The sequence below is a fragment of the Trachymyrmex septentrionalis genome, unplaced genomic scaffold (assembly GCF_001594115.1).
Source record: "Trachymyrmex septentrionalis isolate Tsep2-gDNA-1 unplaced genomic scaffold, Tsep1.0 scaffold16, whole genome shotgun sequence".
Lineage (NCBI taxonomy): Eukaryota > Metazoa > Arthropoda > Insecta > Hymenoptera > Formicidae > Trachymyrmex > Trachymyrmex septentrionalis.
The window spans coordinates 1863261-1874963 of NW_017304758.1; the positions used below are offsets into that span (position 1 = coordinate 1863261).

General features: G+C 34.9%; 1 protein-coding gene across 2 annotated transcripts in view; it reads right to left on the bottom strand.

Annotated features, from left to right (window-relative positions):
* Nucleotides 1–11703, bottom strand: part of LOC108746129 — a 22802-nt gene that overhangs the window by 4447 nt on the left and 6652 nt on the right. Inside the window, exons 1-7 of one of the 2 annotated variants that reach the window (XM_018482689.1) lie at nt 7685–7829; nt 7480–7615; nt 7071–7319; nt 5387–6108; nt 2742–2880; nt 1669–1890; nt 752–1134 (exon numbers count right to left, since the gene is read on the bottom strand). In XM_018482689.1, coding sequence (XP_018338191.1) covers nt 752–1134; nt 1669–1890; nt 2742–2880; nt 5387–6108; nt 7071–7319; nt 7480–7615; nt 7685–7814 — 1981 coding nt within the window. In that variant the 5' untranslated portion in view covers nt 7815–7829. Of the gene's footprint in view, nt 1–751; nt 1135–1668; nt 1891–2741; nt 2881–5386; nt 6109–7070; nt 7320–7479; nt 7616–7684; nt 7830–11703 lie in introns of those variants that run through there. The other variant, XM_018482690.1, reaches the window with a different exon arrangement.

An 11703-nucleotide genomic window follows, 5' to 3' on the forward strand; every position in this document is an offset into this window, starting at 1 on the left:
AATCCTTTCGATAGTCTGGCAAATACGAGCCGATTTCGTTCGTGCCTGTGACATGACGAACATATGTACTATATATAACAATAGAGCGGAATTTGGATCAAGCAAATGATACAAACACTAATGAATAATTTATTTCAACAAGTGCGAATAGCGTTGCGAGTACTCATTGAAGCAAATTGTTCATTCGTATTTGTTTGCGTTCGTTCGTTCGGTCGTTGCATTGTAGTAATCATATAATTTTTTCCCTGTGCACAAAAAGAACAGTTTTTTCAAACGTTACTCCAACAAAATTATATTTAGATTTATATCTAGCTAAATTTTTAGTTTACTTTAGCAACTAAAGTATCTAAAAATTGAGTTAAATACATTTAACGCTTTATATAATCTTGAATTGTCAAAATAATTATGTGGGAGCTCAAGTTGGTTGCTAGAATGTTAAAGCTTTTTGCAACACTGCTTATCATGCTTGAATTTTTTACATAATTAATAATCCAATAAAATTTTTTTCAAATCTGCATCTACTTATTTTTATACACTTTAGCAAAATTGTTCTTTCCGTACAGGATAGAAAAGTGACAAATTTTTCCATTACATTGAATGACAAAAATATTTTTACTTTTCGTGTTTTCGTCTTAGGGAAAAAATTACATGATCGCTTGCTAAATTTCGTTTTACGTATTGTAACGAATTCTTCGCAAAAAAATGATGCATGCCGTTAGTATATGCTATATTTACATATTTAAAATATTACCTATGTCGTGATCGATTCTTCTACTTGGATATCGTGTCCATGGATTTCTGTTATAAAAGTCGTTGCCGGTTGGTCGTCTGGACGGAAATCGGACACTATAAATAAATTGATCTTCCGGTCTCATTGCTGGATATCCACCCCTTATTGAATCGGGATAATTCCTTCGACCAAACGTATCATCGTACAGTCTGTGATGAGGATATCCGTAAATAATGGGTGGTCGCCGATCGTGTTCCGCAAGTCTGTGATCCAAAGGCCGCGGAATCTCGTTTGAAGGACGCCGATCGTAATCGAACGGTCGTGGAATTTCCTGCAAGGGCCGTCGATCGTAATCCAGAGGTCGTGGCACTTCATTTAAAGGTCGCCGATCCGGAGCGTATGGTCTTGAGTCAAATTTTTGTTTGATTAGAAGTGAAACTTATTTCATTTGAACGATGAATAAAAAAAAAAGGAAGCGCATTGAATTCACGGTTGAGCGATTGGTTAAACAAAAATAATTTGATCAACTGCTTCTAAGAAACAAGCGTCTCTCATCTTTGTTGTAAATTACCATTCTTTCGTAAAAATAAATCGACGGCAATCATTCTCATTTCTCAAGGATTATTCCTACTAATCGACTTTGTTGTAATATAATATCGTTTATTTATTACAGTAACGACATAATTAAAAAATTGTTATTTTGCTTACAGAAAAAGAACAGAAATATAAAGAAAAAAAAACAGGACATACTTTTATTCCTAAACAATCAATTATTACGTAAAAATTGGATTTTATAATTAATATTACGAAGTTTTGATGATTCGAAACATTTAAATTCTGGAAAACTTTATACGATTGTTGTAACAAATGAGTGATTTTTAATGAGAGATATTAGTATTTTTGTATATTATTGATGAGCAAAATTTTAATTGCTGTACCTTGGCCTTTCATTAGGATAATAAGGTGGACCGTAAGATTGACCAGGTCTGGATGGTTGATTCCACCAGGATGGTCGCGTCTCAGGCGTGTTTATCACGCAATTCGGCTCTTTCTCATAATAATCGCATTGAGGATCCGATATGAAGTCCCGATGAAAATTCATACGAGAATGAGGTACCGATGTCATCTCGCATATCCCTCTCGTTCCATGTCCAATGCGTCTTTTTGGACAAAATCATGATTACTCATTAATAAATGCATCAGCATGAATTTAAATTATTTATTATTAACAGTTTTGGCGGTTTTTCCTTTGGCCTATGTTAATTGAATGAAAAACTGCTGTAACTTTCCCGACGCCCGTGCGTGATAGTTCTCCTCGAAGGAGAAGCGTGTCACAGATTGTGGTGCGATCAAATTGTCCGTGATGCAACCGCACGGTGGGTCATGCATACGTATGTACTGCATTTTGCGTGCGCATCTGATAATAGGTACCCTAGATATATACGCATGTGTATAGAAACGTGTATAAAATCATTGAAAAATTCCGAGCGTAAATAATCGCGTTTAACTGTTACGTAAATTATTTTTCGACTGTCTTGTAAGGATACTGAAAATATATAAATAATCTAATTAACACTTTTCTCTCGCGGAAACGTCTCGAGCTTATCGAACGAATTTATCGAGGAAGCTCTGTCATTGAAACATAATATGTTTGTATCGTGGAGTCAATATCAATTCGACGTATATTTTTTGAAACAATTTAACGAGTTCATAATTACGCGAAATAAATATAATAGTTTTGCTGAATTATCTAAAAATTAAGCTAGACAGATTTGAAAATAATTTTGTTTTAGACCATCAAAATAATTATATCGAATACGCAAACTGAATGTTGATTTTGCAGCGTTATTATCATGCTTGAGTGTCTTACATAATTATTTCGATGATCTAAAATTATTTTTCATATCTAGCTAAATTAGATATTCCAGCAAAACTATTTGTTTCCGTATATATACAAATCTAATTTTCCACATATTTTTTTCCATAAATATTCAATTAAATATTTAATTACCGATAGTTGAAGCCCTCGCAAGTGAATCGCTTCTCATAGTCGCAAGCGCGATGGCAGTCCTCGAGTCTTTCACATTCGATGGCACGTCTAACGTGCAGATCCAAGCTTTTCTTGCCGGACAGCAATCTTCTGTAGCACGCTGCAGCAAGAACGAAAAAAGAAATTTCAACTTTGCACTTTTTATAGAGGTAGCATTTTTTCTATACAACTTACGCAAACACTCGTCCTCCACTATAACTATCGAACTCGAAGTAATACGTCGGGCAATTATGACTAACATAAAGGTCCACAACCATCGACGTATCATGATTCCCACGTACGATCGAATCAGTTTATCTCAGCCAACGTAACATCCGAATTGAGATCACGAGAGAGGCGATGCGAATGTAAGATGCAAAACGATTCTTGCTTCAACATTTCGAACTTTCTTTTTCGTTCTCGCGATACATCACGAACCGCAGTGTAACGTAATCATTTTGTTATCACCCAAGGGAATTTTCACGTTTAAATCACCCCAATCCCTCACGCTCCGGCACGTTCGCGTAAAAAATGGCGCGAATTGAAAATCACGCAAAAAGTAACGGAGAAATTACAGGCTCGCGTCGTTTTATAGAAAAGTGAACGTTTCCGTAAGGATAGTGGGAGGCACCTGCTCACACGTCGGGGGAGGGGTTTCAGCGTTACATGATCATTAATGATTCCACTTACTATTATTTTTCTTTGCTCACAGACACGCGAGCGCTTCATTCTTTTGCCGTGCATCGTCATTTGGTATTTTATGCAATTTACGTAGAATGGATTAACGAGTCGCTCGTCGTTTTAAGTAATTACAGGATGCAAACCTTTAATTGAGACATTACTGTGCAGATGCATATATTTTTGTAGCATTGTTTGACTTATTTTATCGAGATTAGCATTATTTCCTCGAATTAATTTTAATCAATATTTATTGTACTTTAAAGATGTTATTTCGCATTTCAAATTGTTCATTAATTCTTTTCTAATGATTTTTGACATGAACTTTTTGTATTTCCACCCGAGATACATAAAAAAATTATTATTTTTTGTTCGCCATTAAGATTTCTATTCAGAAATCAACTGCCGGAACCATTTGCATTTTTCCGTCGTTAAAAAGAATTTTTGTGCCAAGGAACAGCAAAGAGGAGTGACATCATTTTAGAAGGGATATGCTGTGGCGTGTCCTTCGAGATATTTGTCAGGGTCACAATTACCTCAATTATTTCAGCCAGCCTGGCTCTTAATAACTCGCACCATAACTTTAGTAAAGCCACACTTCCGCGTTTGAATCAGTCAGCTAGATTTAATTATTCCGACCGTTATGCGATTATTATAAGTTGAATTTCGAGATTGCTCGAGAAGTGATTCAATGATGAAATTTTATAAATCGTGTCGCAATCGGCGTGCCCAATCGATTGCAACAATTCCTGATCAAAACGACGGACAGGCTACGCGCAATTAATTCGAAACACAGGCAGCATTAAGGGATTTAACTGTCGAAAGTAAAAGCGCTTTATGTTCATACATCACGCGAACCGGAAGCCAAGCGTCCTGTAGTGTCTCGGCATTTATATTTCTCCCTTGTGCAACTTGTCATGTACTGTGGTGGCACAATCACGAAAAGTCATCGAGTTTCCTTCAACTGGTCGTTGCTCGGACGACGAACTTGCCAAACAAGAAAATTGTTAATTCCTAAATATTAGAGACGTACATTTCTTGTAATGATTATTTAACTGAATGCATATTGTATTTTTACTTTTAATAGTCCGAGTAACAATTATTTATGCTGAGTAACTCGCTAGGCAAAAAGATGCACGCAAATTATACGATAAAAGTGGTTAACGCCGGAAGTCAACGGATGCAATGAGCTAATTTGCGTATAGTTTAAAATCCGTGTCAATGCCGTTGCTATTTGTCAATCAGCAGTTTGCAGATGAATGTGACTCGATAAATCCTGGCAGCTGGTTGCAGTTGTCAGGTTGAGCCAGTTGATGGCGAATAATAAATTAACAATTAATGTACAACACTGTGACTGAATTTTCTGATGTTTTTCGCATATCTAACATCTAAAATTTTTAAAATATCACGATAAGATGTTTACTAATCTATTAAAAATATGTCTCTTTTTCTCTTTAGTGCATTTATACAGGTAACTAAACTATTTTATTTCCAAATAAATAAAAATGATTTAAAAAATTAGGCACGTCAAATTAAATGTGATATTATATTTAACTGTATATAATTTGATGCGAAATTAATTTATTTAATTCGATGTTCAAAAAGTGAATTAATGTAACAGAACAATGTCGTTTTACGTAAGAGAGTGATAATCAACTTGTGGAACGCAGCGCGAGCATACATCATGCAATCGTGTGATTGCTGCATAAAAAAATTGAGGTTGCACCTCACATATGCGATGTTAACTGCAGTAACAAGTGTCCGAAGATTTGTGTCTCCGGTCTCTCGTGTATACGCCTCGTTAAAGACAGAGATTCGCATTTCCGTTTCTCGAGGTGTTAGAATTGCATCGGAAGTTAACACATTACGCGCAGATTGCATGCAACAAAAACTATATTGACAAAGAAATAGATGACTGATCATGAGTGAAAATCAATTCAAGTACTTACAGTTTGATTTTTCGGTGATCTTCGTACCGAAGTCGCGAAACACCGTCATCAGTTCTGGATTCCAGAATTCAAAAGTATCCTTGAATCCTTTGTTCGGGATTCTTGCTTCATTGAAGCCGCTGACAGTTGGACGAGAAGAGACTTTGCGGAAATCATAATTTCCAGCATCTAATTCGTTTTGTTTCGATTTTGTGATAATCCCTGGATTTTTATATACGTTATTGTGGAATTCTTGATGCCGATGCTGATCAAAATGATTTGTAACGCGGTGTTTCGTTGTATCGTGAGCGTTCCAAAATCCGAAATCCACTGGCGATCTATTTTTAGAGGCTCCATCGTAGACAAAGATGGGTCTCGAAAAAACTTCGAAAGGCCCGTTATGAACGGAGAGAGACTTATATGAATGAAGATCATTATCTAGATCTGATCCAAAATTCAGATGATTAACGTCATTGAAAGGATTTTGAAAAGATCCATGAAAATCAGGACGATTGTTTGAATCCGAGTGCGTTCGTTGACCGAAAGCTGATTTTCGGTTTGAATATATTGATAGATTATTGTAGTCGACTTTTGCGTTATTAGTTACAAAAGGATTGCTGGCAGGTGATATCGGATTTCTGTTTCTAACGATATCAGTGATGCGACGCTCATCGTCGAAGGAAGGCGTATGTCCTCGTTGATATGAAGGGTCATTAACGTTAGGCATTATATTTCCCATAGTTCTTTAAACGTGAAAAACATATAGTTGCATTTTTAAATCTGACTATTTTATATAAAATAAATATTGAAAAATCAGATTAAAGACAGTATTCAATCAAACTATTTATTTTAAAGAATCTCTTCTTTTCTTGTGAATACTTATTTTGATAACCTATTACAAAACAACTATTGACGAAGATGAAACTCTTCGCGTATTAACATGTTCTGTGCCGAACCAATAAATGACTTGACCACTACATTGCATGATGATCGAATCATTTATTGGCTTGGCACTGATCATCCACGGTATTTTTGTTTGCGTTTGTTATATTTGTTAAATAGCATATATTTCATAATGGTGTTAAAAAAATTATTATGAAAAAAGACTGTAATATATAAATATGCATCATATATCATAATTCACGTGTCAAAATTATATAAAAAATTATATCAAAATTATATAAAAAATTTATAATTATGTTTTTTTTTATAGCCAAAATATCAAATGGCTTGAAAGAAAGTCGTTTAGCCTGTAAGTACTTGAATCACCAATGACTCACGCAGACGGAATATGTTAATACATAAAAAAAAAACTGTTTTAAATTTTAGCAAAAAAACTTGTTTTACCGAAATACCTAAAAATTCAGCTATATATAGATATAGATTTGAAAATAATTTTGTAGGACAATCAAAATAATTATGCAGGATGCTTTTGCAACGTTGTTATTAACAGTTCTACATAATTATGTATTTTAACGACTATATCTAAATATCTAAATTTTTAGATATTTAGATACAATTAGCAAAACTCGTTTTTCCTGTGTACTCGTATTTTTCATAGAATATAAACATATCTTCACATTTTTTCCACAATATATCTGTCTCAAGGAAGATTAAGATAAGAATAAACAATAGAGATGCTAATGATGGAGTTATTTCCTTGAAATTAATAATCGTATATATATATATATATGTATATATATACCTTGAAGATGACAAGATATTTGGCATTGTTGAGCCCAAAAGGCCGCTTCCGAATGTCGTAGTTGGCATCGTCTCGTTTCTTCTATTTTGTCCGATATTACCGCTTCCCATTTTGTAAAGTCGATCTGGTTCGCAGTGTGGAGAACGTTGACTTCTCACATAGACATCATAATCAGCATGACTTTGTAGATCTTCTGGCATCGGCATTTTTACACTCAGCGCACATGTTCCGTTACCTTTCATGCCAATCCTAAATCAATATACACGTGTACACAAGGAGAGTTAACACCTCATCGTATAGAAAGAAAAATGTGATCTTGTTTTGAGAATTTTTACATTTATGTTTTTTATTTTTCTGTTTCTTATTGTGATTTGAATCTTTTATTGCATTTATATAACGTAGTGTATACCCGAAAGCGAACGCGTTACAGGAATTTCTCCTTTTCGAGCACTCGTCCTCGCATTCCGAAATGCTACCGACCGCAACGTTGGAGAAGATATCCATGTCCGGCAATTTCGATCCGATGGCTATTCTCGTGTAGCAATCTGCACGATGTAATTATCACATTCAATTGTTATGTCCATATTCTTTGGCAGCCAATCATTATTACTTACCATTCGCGATGATTACAAGTTGATTATCAATCATGAGGCCAATCGAATGCGATACTTGACAGGATCGCAGGAGATAAATGAGAAAAACAAGAAATCTCTGCTGATGACCCATTGTTAACAAATTCTTCATGTTTCAAGGATACTTTACTTCACTTCCACATAGCGTATGCAACTTTCTGTCTTTATATTTTTCATAGAAATAACTCTCATTATTTTACGTTATTATGACAGGATCGCGTTTTAATTTGTCGATAAAAAACGTAACAGGAAGGGTATTTACGTTTCAATTAATCCTGACTTACTCTTCCAATTCTCGTTAGTACTCACGTGAACACTTTAGTTATTGCTTTCTAGCCGTTATCTGGCGTTCTATTCTGTCTGCGATCTATGAATCACGGTTCATTCACACGAGACGTCCCTGAAAGTGTCCATTCGACGGGAGATGCGCATATGTGATGAGCGATCGCCGCGATTACGAAGGTAATTGTCAACAAAACCTTCCCAACGACATTACGAGGCGTATTTCAAGAAAAACGGTTGACATACGCACGCCATGCAATTGCAAAAATAATTCTCGTTGTAAAAAAAAATGTTTTACAAAGATAAATTTATACATCACTACGAGAGATTTGTGTTCACTGGATCACTGGCTTGATCGGCATCTCGAGGCGAAGTGAAGACCGCGCCGATTCGCGCGTACGATCTATCTTCTGATTTCTTCAGCCAATATTAACGAGCTCCTTTAATTAACAGGCCGGGCGTAACTAGCGTGTAGTCCTTGCTGCGGTTCATTATACTTTTCGCGTACGGGTCCCTTGTGTCGTGCCTCTTACGATTGGCTCACAACTGAGAGGATCGTGTAACTGTATCATTGTCTTATACAGCACAGCCGGCATTATGATCTTCTGCTTCCTCCGCTTGCTCCGCTTCTTCTCTTCATCTTCTCCTACTCGCTCCTTTGCGTGACGCTTGCACGCTCAAAGGAGCTCGTACTCGCTCCTTTGAGGATCTGTGCGCATGCGAATCTCTCTCTCTCTCCTCTTTCCTTCGCTTCGCGGTTTTGCGACTGTATTTAATTAACGCATCGGCGAACGGAGCAGATCGTGATGTCCGTAAGATTGCAAAATGGAATTGTGTACCTCCTCGCGCGCTCGCGTAAATTGTTCACGATATCTCACGCGTGCAATTCAGTTGTAAACTTTAGCTACGATTCTTCGTTATCGAAATTTAAACCATTGATTACCGATGGAAAAAATTAATAATTGTAAACTTTGTACGTTCACGATAAGTATTACGAATATTGTCATTTAAAAATTTAACATAGAAATGCCAAAAAAAAAAAAAAAATTAATGTACAAGTTGAGTTTTCAATATTGTTTTGTTAACATCCAAATTATTTCACGCATACTGAATTTTATTTTTCTTCTTCAATCATTTTATAATACCTAATCTTATTTTTTGCGGCCTATTCCATTTACCGGAAGGGAGGGCCGATTACCTCATTCAAAGAAGCGCGATCGTTAACAGGAAGAAAGTGAAAATGCACCTGTTGCAACGGCATGACGAGATGAAATTCTTCGTGTTTGGCAAACCTCAGAACTCAAATTGTCTCGCGCGCACGTGGATTCGGGGAGGGCAATTTTCTTGCTGTGTAGCGGGCGTGTCAAGCAAGGCGTGTAAAGTCATCATTGCGCCGGTTCTCTTTGCGTAAAATCGAGCTGCAGTTACAACGCGACGATTGCGATTAGTCAATCTTCTACCTACTGTTTTACGGCCTATTGTCCTTAAACGGTAATAAAACTCCATTATGCTTGCACGGTATGTTAATCGATCCTTCAGTTTGTTCAAAAATATTGCTTTATAACGCATTATCGCTGCCGCTTTGCTTTCGACTAATTGCGAGCGCTTTTACTTACGTGCGAAAGCCGCGCGCGTAATCGCATCTTTGCAATTATCTATCTCGGAGTTACACTACATTTCAGAAATGAACGGATACTTAATTATAGTCTGTAACGGTACATCCTCGTATCTTTCCGGTTCTGATCCTCAGCCTTATTTAGGTACGCCTATAAATGCTCATCGAAAAGACGTCAAGTAATTGATTCAAACGAATTTATACCGTTCGATAGCAATACAGCTATTCGCAATGTAGCTTATATATTTGATAATTTTATATTATAATTTAATATATTTAAATATTAATTTTAACTTCACGATTCTACATTTCTAACAATTTTCCTTGTACTTTTCATATCAGAGCTCATGTATTCTTTTTCCTTTAAATTCTTCACATTGCGTGAGCTTAAGGTCTCTCTTTTTCACATACACACATCAAGAATCGCAGTGTTTAAATTACGCTAATGAAAAAAAACATGAGTTTCGGGTTCCTTGACTCTCGCACACGCGAGCGACCCTGAGCACAGAGCGCGTCTTGCTGCTGCGCGCAGGTTTTGAAGACGCCGCCGCGCAGTCCTAATGAGCCTAGATGCATAATAAACGGGCGCTTACATAACGAAAATGGGATGAGTTACACGTAGACAAAGCTGGGACGTTACGCTCCGCGAGGCCTGGCCTGGAGTGAGAATGAGTCATTGTGTGATTATCACTCTCTGTCGTAGTGAGACGAGCAGATTTCCCGAGGAGACGCAGCTTTTCGGACTTTTCGAACAAGCGTATCTTGTCTCGACCTTGTTTAAAGTAATATTTATATATTTCTCTCAATTTAATCTTATATATATTAAATTATGAAATATAAGGTAGGCATCACACAGAGTGGATACTTTAAGCAATGAAATCTATATGTTAATAATCATAGAATTTAACAGGAGCTCGAAGGAAAATTATTTATAAATGCATTATATATTTTTTTATCATAAATATATTTTTTGTTGTTATAAAATCTTCTAGAAATATGTTCAATGAGATGCGCGCGTGGTTATGCCTATCACAATATATGCAAATTAGTTTTTTTTCTTAAAAATATCGATTTAAAAATTCGTCATTTGCGTAGTATAGATAGATATTCAAACTTAAAGTTTAGCAGTCTTCGTGAACAACGTAATATAAATTGCTGTTTTTAGTGCCGAGTCACTACCGTGTCTCCATATCTAAACTATTTCATGCATAAATAATTCACGCACCGACGTAGAATACTGTTGTTTGTATAAAATTATGAAATAAAAAAAAAGCAGTTAATCATAAAGTAATTATTATTGTAATTTGCGAAGATTAATTTTCTAATAGCATAATCGTCATGCGTACATTAATCAGTTTTTACACAACATGTAAAATCATGCATTTCTACTATCACATTATGAAGTAGAATTAGAATATGTCGAAATTTATCAAATTAGAAAATTTTGAAATATATTGTAGTTAACTAAGTTTTATGCAGAATACAGATTTCCTATTTGTCTTATCATAACTCTAATAATTTTGATTTGACTTTATCGCGTTATTATGAGATCTACATATAAATTTAATATGCAAAAAATATAATCTTTTTTGTCTATCGAGCTCACTTTTATGCTCATTTATAATAAAAATCCGGTTTATATACTGGATGATTAAAATAAGGGAATAAACTTCGAAGGTGAATTCCCCACATCAAAACACGGAAAAAGTTTATATAAATATGCCTAAAAAATATTTTTAAAAAAGAAAAATATACGCCAAGCACATAAAAAAGATATCGAATATTCACACTTTTTAAAATAAAAACAGATTTGAAGTAAATGCACTTAGCTAAGTATTTTATTACTTAAAAAAGATCTTGAAAAAGCTTATTTGTAAAAAAAATCTATTAATTATTAGACACATAAAAAGGACTTAGTAATTAAAGTGATTAACTGGATTCAACTTTTTTTTTAAATTCGTATATAAAATATTTATTAATAGAGTCTAGTTTAACGCGTGTATAAAAAATGAAAAATAAATAATATTTAATATAATATTATTTATTTTTCATTTGATATAATAATATAATATTTATATTATATAATAATTATATTTAAATATAA